Source organism: Cibotium barometz, chromosome 24 (genome assembly GCF_041138505.1).
Source record: "Cibotium barometz isolate CiBa-2024 chromosome 24, ASM4113850v1, whole genome shotgun sequence".
Classification (NCBI taxonomy): domain Eukaryota; kingdom Viridiplantae; phylum Streptophyta; class Polypodiopsida; order Cyatheales; family Cibotiaceae; genus Cibotium; species Cibotium barometz.
Window position 1 is genome coordinate 30746416 of NC_141069.1, and position 18441 is coordinate 30764856.

General features: G+C 45.0%; 1 protein-coding gene across 3 annotated transcripts in view; it reads left to right on the plus strand.

The window, feature by feature from the left end:
* LOC147625170 (xylose isomerase family protein) overlaps positions 1 to 18441 on the plus strand; it is a 72961-nt gene that overhangs the window by 19933 nt on the left and 34587 nt on the right. For all 3 annotated transcript variants that reach the window (XM_086818420.1, XM_086818421.1, XM_086818419.1), the window contains 4 exons: positions 3351 to 3406; positions 3530 to 3581; positions 3920 to 3999; positions 4078 to 4148. In XM_086818420.1, coding sequence (XP_086674546.1) covers positions 3351 to 3406; positions 3530 to 3581; positions 3920 to 3999; positions 4078 to 4148 — 259 coding nt within the window. The remainder of the gene's footprint in view (positions 1 to 3350; positions 3407 to 3529; positions 3582 to 3919; positions 4000 to 4077; positions 4149 to 18441) is intronic.

An 18441-nucleotide genomic window follows, 5' to 3' on the forward strand; every position in this document is an offset into this window, starting at 1 on the left:
CAAAAGTGATAAAAGATGGGTTTGGACCACTCTTCAAGATCATGAACTTCCCGGATCAAAGACGCCTAGGGCTGTTCCTTTTGGAGCTTCGCAGACATAGGCAATCACTATTGCGGCCTGACTAGCAGCACTTACCCGAGGACCAATGTAGAGAGCTCTCATTTATTTCTTCCAGGCTCGAGCTTCGAGGGTAGACCCACCCACCCTACCTGGAGCCCAGGCTGATGTAGGAGCCCGACGGAGAGGAGTGACACTAGACAGAGCCAGGGAGCTATGCAGAGGTTGACGACCTTGACCTGGGGGCCCTCACCCACACCCGTGTCACCATAGGAGGATCAAGGCCATCATTTTACACCATCATAGGACTCCCTCACGTTGGCTCAGCTTTACCACTCTGAGTGCCATGTTGCAGCATCCCATGCGGGATAATCTTAGGATGATATGCGAGCTTGTACGCTTTGTACATGGATCAGCTCTAGCATTCAACTCTAGCATTTTAGCTTTGTCGTTTTCTTTCATTTCATTTTAGTACCCATGATGATGTATTTCATGGACATGATGTAATCCTTTTGGTCTCATAGGTCATTTTGGCCTTTTGTAGGCGTTAATATAACTTTCTTTCTTTCTTTCTACATGGGTTTCCCGCATAGCGGAGCTACTAGTATGGTGGATTACCTCATGGGGTCTCTTGCTTTCATACCACACATCCTAGACCTCACTATCCCTCCATACATCTCTCTCTCTCTCTCTCTTTTTAGTCTCATTTAGTTGTTCTCTTTGATGAGACACCAACTTCAGATGTACTTTCAGTTTTGGTCTCATAGGCCATTATGTCCTCTTAGAGATGTTAATATTTCATTTCATTTCATTTCATTTCTCTCTCTCTTTATTACTATTTTGTACCCAGGATGATGTACCTCATGGATATGACGTAACCTTTTGGTCTCATAGGTCATTTTGGCCTTTTGAAGACGTTAATACAACTGTCTCTCTCTCTCTCTCTCTCTCTCTCTCTCTCTCCCTCCCCCCCCCCCCCCCCCCCGGTCGGCCACGATCACCTCATCAAGTCCAGATCTAGGACATGCTCCACCGCCATCGAGCTACCTTTCCACGTGACATAGCTGAGGGAGACCTCTCGGCCATACTCATTAGCCCCATGCTTGATATTTTGGAGAGTGGTATACCATCTACTCGGAGCTGATGTTGCTCTCATGTTTCTATGTTCTTAGTATTCCATGATGAGTTTCCATGGACAGCTTTGTATCACCCCATTGAGATAGCTATGTTTATGTTTTCTTTCTGTTTTATTTTCCATTCCATGATGAGATATGCCATGGAAATTATTGTATCACTTTGGTCTCATAGGCCCATCGGGTCTTTAGTAGACACTTAATATCTCTCTCTCTGGGTTTCCCACATTGCAGAGGTACTAATACGATGGATTACCTCATGGGGTCTCTTGCTTTCATACCACACATCCTAGACCTCACCATCCCTCACCCCCCCCCAATACTAGCCGACCACGCATACCTTTTTTGTCATGATCTCATGCCCCACCCTATTGCCGAGACCCACACCCCCTACCACCACCTTCACCCGCATTAATTTCCATCACGATCTTGACCACATCTACGAGGACCACCTCTCCCGTCACATTTCAGCCCTAGACTTATCCCTTCCTATCTCCACCATTACAACCCAATTCTCCTTCATCATCCATGACTCCACCCATGCCAACTTCTGCTACACCACATGCTCCTTAGCAAGTTTGCAAGTGAACGCTAGAGGGAACATGGACTGATTTCAGTATGTGAGATGCAATGCATCTTCCATAGACTCACTCGTTGAAAGAAGTGGGCATTTCTTGCCAAATGAGAACATGAGTTATACCATCTCTTTTTTGAGTGAGGATAACTGAGAAGCTTGGTGCAGTCTTGAGGAAAAAAGAACCCCTACACCTATCATAGATCCTAGCCTCTAGGAAGCCTATGCACGATAGTTATAGGATGTGCCAGACCCCATAAATGTCACACATACCTCGGCCTACAATATCTTACATCTTCGATTCTCTCAATGTAACTAGGGTTCTTAAAAAGTTGCATAATGGGAGAGCAAAAGATCACGAGGATCTATGCGTGGAACACTTTGCCCACAAGCACCACGTATTGGCTTCCATTCTTGCAAATCATGTGAAGGCTTTTCCCCACACCATCATCCCCATCCACAAACAAGAAGACCCCATGGAGGCATGTAACTGCAGGACTATTATCATTGGCCACACAATGGCTAAGATCTATGTAGTAGTACCAGAGGACATGATGAGCTCTGTGGTAGATTGGATGGGAAACAGAGCATCAGGCAGGCTTCAGGAGTCTCCACTTTCGACCATATCTTTACTTTACGGGCTATCATAGCGAAGGCAAAGTCTCGGAAGAGACATGTGTATTACTGCTTTGTGGATTTCCACAAAGCCTTTGACTCCGTCCCTTGATAGGATGCTTGTAAGAGCTCGAATTCTCACATGATATGACATGGTGTGTGATGGCACTATATGAGGCAGTACTTGGCCATGCTATGGCTGTGTTGTGTTCTATTCTGGAGGATGATATCACTGTATAACCACCCATTGTAATCATGTAGTGTCACATGGATACTCTAGCTTTAGCTTATGTAGTTAGATGTTAATCTCTCTCTCTATAGCTTTGGCTTATGTAGTTAGATGTTAATCTCTCTCTCTCTCTCTCTCTCTCTCTCTCTCTCTCTCTCTCTCTCTCTCTCTTTCTCTCTCTCTCTATAGCTTTGGCTTATGTAGTTAGACATTAATCTCTCTCTCTCTCTCTCTCTCTCTCTCTCTCTCTCTCTCCAAATCCAGTTTATTCTCCAGCATCACGGAGCGTCTCCTTTGCAACTGGTCTCATGGATCATATGTAACATCATCTGGCCTCATAGACCTGCCGGGTCTGTTTGTAGATGTTAAATCTCTCTCTCTCTCTCTCTCTCTCTCATGCGGGAAGGGAGTCGGAGCCAACGAGATGTGCCTCTGACCTCCATCACAGATATTATATCCCACCACAGAGCTTGACACCCAAGATCGACAGGAGCAGCAGGATTAGGTAGGTTATAGCTTACAAACACGGGCACACGATTCTATGGCCACCTTGCACTTTGTTTTGGAGGAGGATGGTATTATTGAATGACTCTAATACACACAATGGCACCTTCTATGAGCCACATGGTGGCTACTTGTATTGTCTGTCTGTCTTATCTCATTGGCCTGTCTCATCTTTTTTTTGCCTTAATGCTGATACCACAAAAGCTATAAGAACAGTTTTTTTGTATGCTTGTGACAGGTATGACTGGGATGTAGCAACCACAATGGGATTTTTAGAAAGACATGGTCTAGCAGGTTTCTACTATGGAGGCCTTTTCCTTTCCTCATTGGGATGTGATTGCAGCATTAGTTTCACAAGTTACTGGACATCTGTCTTTTAAGAAAGGGCACACTGATGATGTTTTCTATTTCTTGCAGGTGAATTCAAGCTGAACATAGAGTGCAATCACGCCACTTTAGCGGGGCACAGGTATCACGATCTCTCACCATTATGCACTAGATGGCTGTGTAGGCAAGGCGGCCTTGACTAGTGTTATAGCTTGTCAAACCTTGTAAAGCCATTCTCATGAATGGATTAGAGAAGCCTTGAAAAATCAATAGAAAGGTTATTTGATACCTTTCTCCATCCAAATGCTATCATTTTAGCAGCTGTTCTCACCTCTGCAGACTACCTTAAGTGTCCTCATGCTTTTTACCCCTGATTAAAATTTAGATTTTCTCTTATTATATATATTTTTAATATAATATTACTTTTTAAAATTTAGCACTGAATCGTAGACAAAACACTTGTTTCTACTAATTTCGCAGCTGCTTTCATGAGCTAGAATTAGCAAGAATCCATGGAATGCTTGGAAGCTTTGATGCCAATACTGGAGACCCACAAACAGGTGTTTTAATAACCTGTTTTCATTGGTTTATTCTATTTTTTTTGAATCAAATATACCTGACATTTTCCATTTTAATAGGGTGGGATACGGATCAGTTTCTTGTAGATGTTGCTGAGGCAACCTTAATCATGCTTACAATAATCAAGAATGTGAGTGGGATAACCCATTGTTGTCACAAGTGAGCTTGTGTTTGCTGTGTTTTTCTTATACTTTTATATGATTCCAAGCAATTTGGCGGTCTCCTTTTTGGTGATGATGGGACCTTCTACTTGTTTTAGATCACTTTTTACCTTGTTCTTCAAGACAGATACTATCCTAGAGAAATGGAAGGGGTGCAGGGAGCCGTAACCACCCCACCATACTCTTGCATAGTACCTATTGGAAGACCTGAAGTGTAGCCCAGTCAATATAGGTAGTATTACCATATTGGTAGACCTGAAGTGTAGCCCAGTCAATATAGGACCTGTCACATGGGAGTATTACCATTTTTTAGGGTTAAATATTTTGTCATTATTTATGCAGTGAAGCATGTAATCTGCCTTGGCTCATGATTGTCTGCGTGAGTGTGGAGGTCCTTGCACTTCCTGCCCAGAATCGGTTCAAGTCAGAACGAGATGAATATGAATAGAGTGAATGTTTTTGCTTTTCTTGAATAATCTTTTCTTCTTACTCTACATGTGTGTGTGTGTGTGTGTGAGTGAGAGAGAGAGAGAGAGAGAGAGAGAGAGAGAGAGAGAGTGTTCTACTAAGGAAGGAAGTAGGTGTGTGAAGAGAAGCTGTTTTAGGGTTTCGAATTGCTGTCTGCTGCTCTTTTAGGGTTTCGAATTGCTCTCTTACAACTGTTTTAGGGTTTTGAATTGCTGTTTTAGGGTTCCGAGTTGCTCTCTTACTGCTGTTTTAGGTTTCCAATCTGCTGTTTTAGGGTTTCAATCTGGTTTTGGGCTGCTGTTTTAGGGTTTCGGCTTGCTGTTTTTAGGGTTTCAATTTGCTGTTTTAGGTTTTAGGGTTTGGGGTTGCTGTTTTAGGGTTTTGTACAGCTGTAATCTGCGGTTTTAGGCTTTTAGCACAAAGAGAAAGGGAGAGACAGGAGAAAGTGGGAGAGATGTCGACTCTCAATGAAGATTTCATTAACAAAACAGTGGCTGCTTTGGGTCCTGACATTGACAAAGGCGAGACAGAGGATGAACTTCGTGAGCTAGGTCTTTGTAAGAGGCCTAAATGTTCTGGTGGTGACAATGAAGATGAGGCTATGGTTGTGGCAGCAACCCCAGAGACAAATATGCCCTTGTTGGGTGATGGGTCGAACAATGTTTGTAATGATGCACAGGTGGATTGGGATCTCTTGTTGGATTTTGGGAATTCCCTTCTTCAGGAATATGTGGAATATAATGAATCAAAGGCAGTGGATATCCCTAAAGAAGATGTTTTGGAAGTGTTTCAGGGATGTTTTGGATGTGTCAATGGACACTCCTTGTGTTTTGTAGGTCTTGGCAGCCTTCCATGAGAAGGGTGCAATTTTCTTTTTCATAGGGCGCTTGCTGCCAATGCATATGATCTGTCAGTGGTTGACTTCGCTTTTGCAGTCCAATGTGGTAGATGAAATTTTTGATGGACCCAGGGTTTTTTTTGGAGGACCCAGGGGTTTTTTTGAAATTATGTTTAAAATGCCTGAAACTCGGCAGTTGGTGCTTCAGAAAGTGCCTTTGTTTTTTGAGGGCCAGTTGGTGCATGCCGTCCCATGGAGACCCTTGGCTGAGTTTTAGGAAATTCTTAAGCAGGAATGTCCCATTTGGGTGGAGGTGGAGAATTGCCCTGCTATGTATTGGCCTCTACTGCATGATGCAATGCAATCTTTGGGAAAAGTCTTGGTTCCGCCGCGTTCTAGGTCCAACAATCGGAATAGATTATGTATGTTATGGAATACCACTTGTCCCCGTTCTCCATGGTTGCGCCTTAAGTCACCAGGGAATGAGGTGTATGCATTTCAAGCTCCGTTGGGGATCTTTTACTGGACACTATTTTCAATGTGGTCAATTCGGGCATTACATGGCTAAGTGCAAGTTCAATGACAAAGATCAGGGGGTGCTTGTTGAGGTGGAGTCTTAGGTGGGCAAGGATACTTCTTACATGGTTGTGTAGAACACAAACAATACTTCTGATGTACAACATATTGATGTACACCAGGTTGAGGATAGAGGAAAACAAGTAGTTCAAGAGAAGGCTCCTTGGAAAGATGTGGTTAGTCGTAAAGGCAAAAAGACTTATAAGATGCTACATGTAATCCATGTGTAAACTGGATGTCAAGACAACATGAAAAGAAAACGAGCAGGGCCTACGTACTATGTGGGTCCCTGTGTATACAGTGCAGTAAGCAGAAACAAAAATCTCATGTGTCCTGGATGGAGTATAGGGCTGTGATATCCACCTCCTGCAGTGGTGCCTCTCCGTGGTGTAAAGTATATCTCAGATATGGAGCTGTCGGGTGGAGGACCTGGATCTCTGAGGGCAAGGGTGTGGCTTTTTGGAGGGAGGCAGCCAAATAACTCCACGGGTGTGAGTAACCAAAAACCTGTTGGGAGGGACCGGTCTGCTGTGTGTGTCATTTGCTCTGTGTGCCTCGCTAGGGCTTGGGTTACTAGTAGCTCTGTCTGCTGGGGGACTAAAGATATCTGTGATAGAGGCCTGGGTGGGGTCCTACTATCCTCTCCTGTGTGCGTGGGCACGTCAGGGCCTCTCGATGTCAGGGCATCTCTGCTACTCAAGCATCTTTGATCACTGCAGTGAACCACTGGAGCCAAGAGGGCTAAATCAATCTCTGAAGAGGCAAATGAAACCTCCTCCCATATCTCATAGTACACTAGGCACCTGAATATGTAGTGCTCCTGTGACTCTCTCTCTCTCATGGTTGTAACTTTGGTCTCATAGGTCACTTTGGCCTTTTGAAGACGTTAATATAACATTTCATTTCATTTTCATCTCTCTCTCTCTCTCTCTCTCTCTCTAGTGGAGCATAGTTTGCATATCGAGTCAAGCGTTGTCTGCATATCCGAGCCTCCCATGGGATACCCTCAACTCGTCTTGTCTCTATCTTGGGTTGGTGTGAAGATACCGTCATCTGGCCAATAGCAATCCTCATGGCATGTGACACGGGCCTCTCTCTAGTGGAGCATTGTCTGCATATCCGAGGCTCAGTGTGAGACTCTGAAGGAGTAGAGAGGGTCATCTGGCCAATAGCAACCCTCATGGCATGTGACATGGGCCTCTGAAGGCATCTAAGCTTCTCAATGAAGCCATCCTCTATGATCTGCAAGAAGTGCTGTCTGTAGAAAGCAAACTTCATAGGAAGCTCTAGAGGTGTCAGCCATGTCCGGCTAGTGTGAAGCCATTGAAGATCAAGAGGGATAATGCGGTTGATCTCCTATCTCTAGAGATCCAAGGGGAGTCTGAGGAGTACTCAAAGGGTGGCAGGCGGTCCATGTGTAGCAGCCCGTGTGCATCAAACGGACTGGCCAACTTTCTATGGGCAGGAGAATACAACTAGACAGCCCGGGTCAAGGTGGCTTTTAGGGTTATTGTTCAATCCCCTCACAAAGGGGGCGTGGGGACAATACACCCTCTGGTGCAAAGTAGAGCCCTTTTGACGAGGAGTGGTTCAAGTCATAGTTGCATTCCGTACTTGTACTCATCCATTTGGTACTTTCAATACGTACCGTACCATATCATGCTTTCCGTACTTGTAATTTAAATAAAAAGTTTAAAGTCACTAGTCATTAATAACTACTAGTGAATACATGGTATGTAGGACCATTGTAGGTTGATGTTGAGGAACTCGAGCGTCACAAACAACAACATGCCAAGAAGGGTGACATAGTACGTGATGAGCAGGAGGAGATACACAAACTGCTTCGAAAAGAGCTCAAGAGCATTGATAGACGAGTCACTCGAGCTCTCATGACCACTTCCCTCACTTCTTCACCTAAAGAGAGTTGTCCTTCCACCTCTAAGGCACCAGAGTGTATACTCGTGGTGCACATTCAGGAGGGAGAGTTACAGAGCAACTGGTAGAGGCGATCCAAAGCATGCAGACTATTCTAGACAAGAGACCTCAACCTTCTACCATTGTTGAGGAGATATCGGGTACTGATGTTCTAGGTGATGTGCTGGAGTGGGAGCCGCTATATGATTTTGATTCATCTTCATCTTCAGGCTTGGATGATGATGAGTGAGTGGTGACTCATGAGACTTCATTTATTAGCGAGTGGCCTTGTGGTGATTAGTCGCTCTTACTAGTTAGTAGTTAGCATATTAGTATTTATTTCAGTAGAGTAACCATTGATTAGTCACATATTCATCTTGTAGCTACTAGCTGGCTATGATTTATGATCAAACATGTATGATGTCATATTATTTTGTGCCAGCCATATGGCTATTGGCGTTTGTACTAGCATTTCAGATTTAGCAAGGCTTCATGTTGTATGCTCACAGCTCATTTGACATCTATAGAGCATGGATGTTTGAATTTCAATTGTTTTTTGCGCAATTTTGTTTACTATTATTGCTAGATTATAAATGGTTTATAATATATATATATATATATATAAAAGTGAACGTACTTAAAGTACTTATCTCAATGCTACTTTACGTACTTGTACGCATACTGTACCATACCACATTGTACCAAAAGTACACAACCACTATGGTTTAGGTAGTCTCTGGTATGGAACTCCCTCCTCCGCCTCCCCATAGGTCACCCCTTAGGTGCCTGCTAGGTAGCTGCCCCTTCCTCTGAAGGCAGAGCTACTTGTAGGTCTTATAGGCGGGGTGGGGGGGGGGTTGGGAATAGTATCTCTCGACATCGACTCAGCGTATCCATGATGAATACTGAACCATGGAAAAGAAAAACTGTACGAAACTAGCCACATAAGCTAAAGTATCCATGTGATGCCACATGATGACAATGTGTGGTCATACAGTGATACCATCCTCCTCCAAAATAGAATGCAAAGCAGCCATAGCATCTCCCCTCTGTGATGAGAGCTTGTCATGTCGTCGAAGGATATCCTAGATCTGCAACTGCTGAGTGAAGGGATGAGTCCTCTGAGACCTGGGGTGTTTGGCTCTTAGAAGGGATCGCACACGCTCACTAGTGACACCCCATTACGTGGGGCCAGAGGATAATGAATCCACATAGGCTTTTGTGGACCTGATTGGTCCTGTTGCTGCTCCTGTCTCACGGGTCGCTATAGTTGGTGGTTGTCGGTGAAGCTCCAGTAAATACATGCATAAACATCTCTGGTCCTCATATTGCATGACCCCTTAGAGGGGGCCGAATCCATCCCAAAAGAGAATGAAATCTTTCTTGAATCTCATAATAGGGTGGGCATTTGAACAAATAGTGCTCCTCGTCGTCCACCTTACCAATGGTGCATACTTTGCTCTATCAGACTCAATGCTAAGGCAATAATTTGATACCCTCCACTAGCCAATTACATGTGCATCTGAAATTATGAGAGAGAGAGAGAGAGAGAAAGAGAGAGAAAGAAAGAAAGAAAGAAAGATATATTAAGCGTCTACTAAAGACCCAATGGGCCTATGAGACCAAAGTGGTACAATAATGTCCATGGCATATCTCATCATGGAATGGAAAATAAAACAGAATGAAAACATAAATATAGCTATCTGTAACGTGCGGAAGCTCTGGGAGTCTTCTTTCAGCCCTAAACACTACTGAGAACATGCTAATGCAAAATGCAGATATAGAAATGAAATGAAATGAAATGTTATATTAACGTCTTCGATGTCACCAATTGGCCGACCATTTGGTCCATTCCTAGCTTTTGCGTCTCGTTCACTTGAGGCCAGGCCGGTGTCTCATGTGAAGAGGCCAGTATTTTGCTGACATGGACGGGAGCCAGACTGGTGCCACTCGTGTGTTAGCAGGATGGTGTCGTATGGACGGGAGCCAGATCAGTGCCACCCGTGTATGACCTGGACTGTGTTCGATCCATGGGACTGTCACGCCATGGAAGAGCCAGTATTCGTGCCGTGTTTTACCTATGGGACTGTCACACCTAGGGAAACTCGTGCCTGGAACTGTGTCTTACCTATGGGACTGTCACTCCATAGGAAGACCAGGTTTTTATGTAATAAATGTCGTGCCAGTTTTGTGCCGACAGATATTTTGTACATGTTCCATGAACGGGAGATATGTCCATGTTACTATTTGCACATGCACACATATTTTGCATGTTTGAAACTGTTTTCGCATGACATGTATTCGTGTGTTTGCCTGCCTGACGTGTTACTTACTGAGCGGGGACGCCTGCCAGTGAGTCGTGAAGTGTGCTCTGTATTCTGACGAGTTTCAGTGCATGTGAACAGGTGGTAAGTATATGGTACATGTTGTTAAATGTTATTTAATTCTAACCCCTTTGCTTTATAAGGTTAGAGGTTCACACTCATTTAAAAGTGGGCACCCCCTTTGGGCACCCACTTTGGGGCCAAGGTGGGGAGCCCCACTTTAAGTGAGTGTGGGGGTGGGCAAGGGCACCTACCCAAACTCCCCCACCTTCATGCAAGCGTGGAGTTAAACTCCACATGAATTTTATTAATAACAAAGGGCTCTCTCTCAAACTATCGTATCTGGCCGCTGGCGTGGAAATCATCAACCGGCGACCATCTCTTCCTTTGGCGCATACTCTTCATGAAGGCGATTGCATCAGAATCCCTTGTTGCTGGCTGCGCATACCTCTACACAGAGTTGGCTGAGTATGGTTACAGGCTGGCTGCTTACTCCACGTAGTCATCTCCTACAGGCTGGCTGCTTACTCCACGTAGTCATCTCCTACAGGCTGCTTCATCTTCCCTCTGTACTGCTGGCTGCGCCTGTTTTATTACAGGCGGCTGTGTTGCCAGCCCAGCACTGACTGCAGGCGGCTACTCTCCCCCACACTACAGTACACAGGCTGTTACTCCCTCTGGCGACAGTACTTACAGATTGTTTCTTCTCCTCTGGCGGCGTTGAAACCTGCAGGGGACTACCTATGCTGCTGCACTCCACAGGCGGCTGCCCCTCTACAGGCGACTGAACTTGCTTCTTCAGGCGGCTGCTTCTGCACTCAGTCGTGGGCTTTCTTCACAAAGCACTGCTGCGCATACAGCCAGGCGCCCATTACATGTTTTGCCTACACAGAGTTGGCTGCCATCACATGAAGGCCACGTATTACCTCTGAATTGTTTCCCCCAGGCGGCTGTGTCCTTTGTGGCGGTACATCATCTCCACGGGTGTTCTACAAGGAAGACTTCGCATCACCTGAGTGGCTTCATCATTCCGCAAGTTTTGGTCTTTTATCAACCAACTACAAGTAAGTGATTTTTCAGATTTGAGTAAAGCATTTAATGTTTAAATCTGGTAAAAGATTCGTCCTGCTCGGCCTACACCCGTTCGGTGCCGGGTTGTCCAAGCTATATGGGCGAACCTCGGTCCAAAGGTGCTGAGATCGGGAGAGCCAGGTGTTAGTACGAGAGCGCCTGTCTGTGCGTGGTCTCGGAACACCAGTGTGGTGCTCTCCGCGGAGTCCAGTGAAAGCACAGGACCGTAGCGATTGGACCACACTAGTGGTCAATCTGCTTCGAGCTTCTACATCGAAATTCGAGTTATTTGTTTAGTATTGTTTTCATATGTACATGGACATTATCTGGTTCTCAGAACCCATGGAGCATTGTATTCTTTAAATACTCCCAATAAATATATCATATATTGAGGGGGGGGTCGGCCCGTTCCGGCCCCAGTGCTGGTGTCCATCTTTCCATTTCTGTTCATTTAAATTTCAAGTTGTTTTAAGTTGTCCATTTCATATTTGTGGTTTTAAAAGTTGTGCTATTAAACGTGTAGGTGTCCAACTGAGTCTTTCCCACTTGACGGGATCGGTTTCATTGGTATCAGAGCACGGTTGTTTCCCTCTTCCTAGTGGGGAAACGAACCTGTGTACTGGACATCCCGCTTTTAGCAAACTTTGAACACAATGGACAGCCAAGGCAACCCTTTGGAAGTGCCAAATTCGAGGGGTCCCTCTAGTGCTTCTCGTGGGTCTGATGCCCTGCGAGGTAGACACAAGCCTCTTGAAAGGGTTCTTGATAGTGAATCCAAAGGTCAACTGTCTCCAGGAAAGACAGTTATGCTTGAACAAGACCCTGATGCTATGAGAGCTGAAATGGAACATATGAGAAAACTTTTGCAGGCTCAAGAGCAAGAATTGAAGTTTTTGCATGAAGATCCTCATCTACAAAGTGCTATTGAAGCCAGGAAGACTGATGCTATGGTTGATGTAACCTTTGAATCTATGGCTCGTGAAGTGGGCAAGAAACCAAGGGAGTTGGCACTTGCCTATCTCCTTCGCAAAGGTGATATCAAAGAGGGGGATGACGGAGAGCTAAAATTCAGAAATCCACCTCGTTTGAAGCATGGAGATCCTGCATCCCAGAGGCTGAAATCTTTTATGCAAAAGGAAGAGGTGACTGTCACCTCTCGTCATGCATCCTCTCCACAAGGCACTAAGCCTGACCGATATATGTATGCCAGTGCTCATGAAGGGCACGAAAGTCACATGCATGCAAGATATGTATCTCATGGTGACAGGTCTGCTTCCAGGAAAATTTTGCCTTCTGAGTTGTCCCATGGAGAGACCATGCCATATGTAGCTAAGTCACATGCCTCTGAGCTTCGAGTTCGTGGAGCATATGCCACCGTGCCCCATGAAGCTTCTATGACGGCCCATGGAGCCCATGCAGATAGGGCTACCCCGTTGGATAAGGGGAAAAGAAAAAGAGAGGACCATGAGCCTCATGCCAGGAAGCTCAAGGAGTTCAAAGCAGGTGATAAATCTGTCAAATTTGATGTCTTTCATGGTGAACATGATGCTTCTAAGGTGCTAGCGTTTGTGGCACAGTTCGACATTGCTTTTAGCGATGAAGACTTTACAGAAAAGTCGAAGGTGCGCCATGCTAGTATGTTTCTGAAAGGCACTGCCACCCATTGGTGGATCACCGAAAAGATCACCAAGGATCCCATCTCTACTTGGAAGGAATTCAAAGATAAATTTTATGCTCAGTTCTTGCCACCCAATGCAGAGCAAACTCTCACTCAAAAGTGGGACAGGCTGGAACAAAAAGATAATGAGAGTGTGCAACAGTATGTTAATAAATTCTGGAAAGTGTTGCTGGAAGTGACTCCCTTTATGCTAATCTCAGAGGATGAAAGAAAGAGGAAGTTTCGTTCTGGATTGCAACCTGCTTATAGATCGGGTATTGAATTGCACCCAAAACATACATTGCAACAACTCACAGCTTTTGCCCTTGCTACAGAGCAATTGGTGCTCAAGATCAAGCAGGATCAAGGAGGTTCCAAGGCGAAGGACAAGGCTGCCCCAAATCAGCAAAAGGGCGGACACCCATCCAAAAAGAACTTCCGGGAGCCTTACAAGGGTGGTAAAGCTGAAAATAACCCACAGGGCCCAAGAAAGAACAAATTTGGATTAACCCCGGAGCAAAGAGAGCAATATGCTAAGGATGGAAAATGCTTTTCTTGTGGTAGCAAAGACCACATGTTTCGGCAATGCCCAGATCGCAAACCAAAGCACGAGGACAAGCATACCAAAGCAAATGTTCATGCAGTTCCTGATGTGCAAGGTAATACAGGTCATGATGCAAAAGAGCGTATGGTTTGCAAGGCTTGGGGGCAAATCAAGGATCAGCCCGCATTATTTATGTTTGATGACTGTGCAACTGACAATTTCATCTCTATGCAAATGGCAGCTGCATTGGGTATTGAGGTTGAAAACATGGGACCTCATATTGAAGCTGAAGCTGCATTTATTGGCAAAGAGGTGCAGGTTACCCCTTTGATTGGGAAGTTGCGTATTCATATTCAGGGCTATCTTGACAATGAGCATTTCCTAGTTGCTCCTCTGAATGGATGTGATGTATTGTTGGGCAAGCCGTGGCATCATAGGCTTGAGCCCCGCAAAGACTACAAGTCCAATATGATTTCTTTTATGCATAAAGGCCGCATGCACTTTATTGATGCTGGCAAAGAAGGGGATTCCATCCCAGTTGTATCACACATCCAAATTAATAAAGCAATGAAAAAGAGTCTTTCAGCGTACTTGATTTTTGTGCGTGATAGTCTTGTGCCAAATCATCAAAGTGTGGATGCTATGTCTAATGATAGGCTGAATTTTCTTAATGCATTCAAAGACTGTTTTGCTGACTCATTACCTGGTGAATTACCTCCCCAAAGGCCCGAAGATCACCGCATAGATCTTGTGCCAGGTAGTTCTCCACCTAACAAACCCGCATACCGAGTGAGTGCTGCACAACAAGAAGAAATTATGAAGCAGGTTAACGAGCTTTTAGAGAAAGGTTTGGTTCAGCCCAGTTCCTCACCTTACTGCTCTCCTGTGCTTCTTGTTCAAAAGAAGGACGGATCATTCCGTATGTGTGTAGACTATAGAGCTTTGAACAAGCTTACCATCAAGAACAGATTTCCTATTCCACGTATTGATGATATCTTGGATAAGCTTGATGGCTCAGCTTGCTTTAGCAGACTTGATTTGAAGAGTGGTTATCACCAGATCCGAGTGGTGCCACAAGATGTCCATAAGACTGCATTCAGGACAGCCTTCGGATTATATGAATTCTTGGTAATGCCTTTTGGTCTCACCAATGCTCCTGCTACTTTTAATCGAATGATGGATAGGATATTCCGATCCCATCGCAAGTTTACAGGAGTCTTCTTTGATGATATCTTGGTTTTCTCCAAGAATGAGCAGGAACACAGAACTCATTTGGTCACAGTGTTCGAAGAGTTGCGAAAGCATAAACTTTTCGTTAATGCCAAGAAAAGTGAGTTTTTCCTTTCAGAGATTCATTATCTGGGACATATTGTATCCAAGGATGGAGTTACAATGGATCCTGCAAAGATAGAGACTATTCGGAATTGGCCCGAATTGCAAAACGTACATCAAGTACGTAGTTTTCTGGGATTATGTTCGTACTACAGGCGTTTCATAAGGCATTTTGCTATGATTGCCACTCCTCTACATGATCTCACGAAGAAGAAAACTGTTTTCAAATGGACTTCAAAGGAACACGATGCTTTCTTGCAGCTCAAGCATGCGATCATATGTGGTCCAGTATTGATTGTTCCTGACTTGCACAAGTCATTCGTCGTTGAATGTGATGCTTGTGGTGATTGCATAGGAGCTGTCCTAAATCAAGAAGGGCATGCAGTTGCATACGAGAGCCGTCGTTTGCATGATGCTGAGCTTCATATGGATATCTATGAGAAAGAGCTCTTGGCTGTAATTCATGCCTTAAAGATTTGGAAACACTACCTTCTTGGGGCTGAATTTGTGGTCAAGACAGATCATCAAAGCTTGAGATACTTTCTATCTCAAACCAAGCTTTCAAAGAAGCAAATGAGAATGGCGAATTTTCTTTCCATGTTTCATTTTCAGATTGTGCATACTCCAGGAAAGAAAAATGTGGTGGCCGATGCACTATCTAGGAGGCCTTATATTGCTGCAGTCTCAGTGGCCTCTCTCAGTGGCCTCTCATGGAGATCTATCTGCTATGAGAGATTTGTATCATTTGGATGCTGATTTTTGCCATATATGGACTGATTTGATGGCTGGTCATTCACATGCCTCTTATGTTATCAATGAGGGTTATCTCATGAAGGATAATTGCCTATGTGTGGTGAAGGATTTGCGTCCAAAGGTTATGGACGAATGTCACGCTCCACCATACGCTGGTCATAGAGGTATTATGCCTACTACTCGCATGATTCAGAGATACTTCTTTTGGCCAAGCATGCGTAAAGATATTGAGGCTTATGTGCGTGCATGTATTACTTGCCAAAAGGTGAAATTTGACAGGCAAAAGCCTCCAGGTTTGCTTCAGCCATTGCCTATTCCCTCGCAACCTTGGGAAAGTATCACGATGGATTTTATTATGGATTTGCCTAGATCCCAGCATGGGAATGATGCTATTTGGACTATTGTGGACAGGTTTAGCAAGCAAGCTCACTTCTTGCCCGTCAAGAAAACCATTAAAGCTGATCATATGGTAAAGCTTTTTCTTGCTAATATTTTCAAGCATCATGGTATGCCTAAATCCATTGTTGGGGATAGAGATCCCAGAACTACAAGCCTATTTTGGAGGGCTTTGTTTGATAATATGGGTACTAAGCGTGAGTTTTCATCAGCTTATCATCCCCAAACGGATGGCCAAAGTGAAGCTGCAAATTCAGCTGTGTTGGATTTATTGAAGTGTTATGTGGCAGATCAAAAGACTGCATGGGAGAAGTATCTTCCACTTGTTGAGTTTGCCTACAACAAATACAATCCATGCTTCCACAGGAAAGGCTCCGTTTGAGATTGTTTATGGCAGAGTGGTCTTGCCACCCATCCTTCGTACCAAAGATGAGATTTTTGCTGCTGATGAATATGTTCGTGACTTGGATGTTGCCTTTGGTCAGGTGCGGACAGCCATTGCAAGATCTCAGGATAACCATAAAATGGCTGCAGACAAGCATAGAAGGGACATGGAAGTCAAAGAAGGTGATTGGGTATTGCTGAAATTTGAGAAGGCTAGGCTTCGGAAGAGGCCAGGACGCGAAGGATCATATCCTAAGCTTTCTCCTCGCTATTATGGACCCTTCAAGGTGATTCACAAAATCAATGAAGTGTCCTACAGGCTTGCTTTACCTAGTCATTGGAAGATTCACAATGCTTTTCATGTGAGTCTATTTCGGAAATATGTGGGGCCAGATCCTGATGAGCCTGTCACAGAAGATCCGCCAGAAATTGAAGAGCTTGAGGAGATCCTCCAGCCAGAACAGATTGTTTTTCACAAGGAGAGAAAGCTACCTGCAGGAAAGCTTTCCAGGAGATAACTTGTGAAGTTTAAGAATTATTTGCCTATTGATGCCAAATGGGTAAATGAGGATTATTTTGCAGATTATCCGCAATTGTTGCAGGCATATCTTGAGGCTTTTAAGTTGAGGTCAACTCTTTAGAAGCCCGGGGGGATGTCACCAATTGGCCGACCATTTGGTCCATTCCTAGCTTTTGCGTCTCGTTCACTTGAGGCCAGGCCGGTGTCTCATGTGAAGAGGCCAGTATTTTGCTGACATGGACGGGAGCCAGACTGGTGCCACCCGTGTGTTAGCAGGATGGTGTCGTATGGACGGGAGCCAGATCAGTGCCACCCGTGTATGACCTGGACTGTGTTCGATCCATGGGACTGTCACGCCATGGAAGAGCCAGTATTCGTGCCGTGTTTTACCTATGGGACTGTCACACCTAGGGAAACTCGTGCCTGGAACTGTGTCTTACCTATGGGACTGTCACTCCATAGGAAGACCAGGTTTTTATGTAATAAATGTCGTGCCAGTTTTGTGCCGACAGATATTTTGTACATGTTCCATGAACGGGAGATATGTCCATGTTACTATTTGCACATGCACACATATTTTGCATGTTTGAAACTGTTTTCGCATGACATGTATTCGTGTGTTTGCCTGCCTGACGTGTTACTTACTGAGCGGGGACGCCTGCCAGTGAGTCGTGAAGTGTGCTCTGTATTCTGACGAGTTTCAGTGCATGTGAACAGGTGGTAAGTATATGGTACATGTTGTTAAATGTTATTTAATTCTAACCCCTTTGCTTTATAAGGTTAGAGGTTCACACTCATTTAAAAGTGGGCACCCCCTTTGGGCACCCACTTTGGGGCCAAGGTGGGGAGCCCCACTTTAAGTGAGTGTGGGGGTGGGCAAGGGCACCTACCCAAACTCCCCCACCTTCATGCAAGCGTGGAGTTAAACTCCACATGAATTTTATTAATAACAAAGGGCTCTCTCTCAAACTATCGTATCTGGCCGCTGGCGTGGAAATCATCAACCGGCGACCATCTCTTCCTTTGGCGCATACTCTTCATGAAGGCGATTGCATCAGAATCCCTTGTTGCTGGCTGCGCATACCTCTACACAGAGTTGGCTGAGTATGGTTACAGGCTGGCTGCTTACTCCACGTAGTCATCTCCTACAGGCTGGCTGCTTACTCCACGTAGTCATCTCCTACAGGCTGCTTCATCTTCCCTCTGTACTGCTGGCTGCGCCTGTTTTATTACAGGCGGCTGTGTTGCCAGCCCAGCACTGACTGCAGGCGGCTACTCTCCCCCACACTACAGTACACAGGCTGTTACTCCCTCTGGCGACAGTACTTACAGATTGTTTCTTCTCCTCTGGCGGCGTTGAAACCTGCAGGGGACTACCTATGCTGCTGCACTCCACAGGCGGCTGCCCCTCTACAGGCGACTGAACTTGCTTCTTCTGGCGGCTGCTTCTGCACTCAGTCGTGGGCTTTCTTCACAAAGCACTGC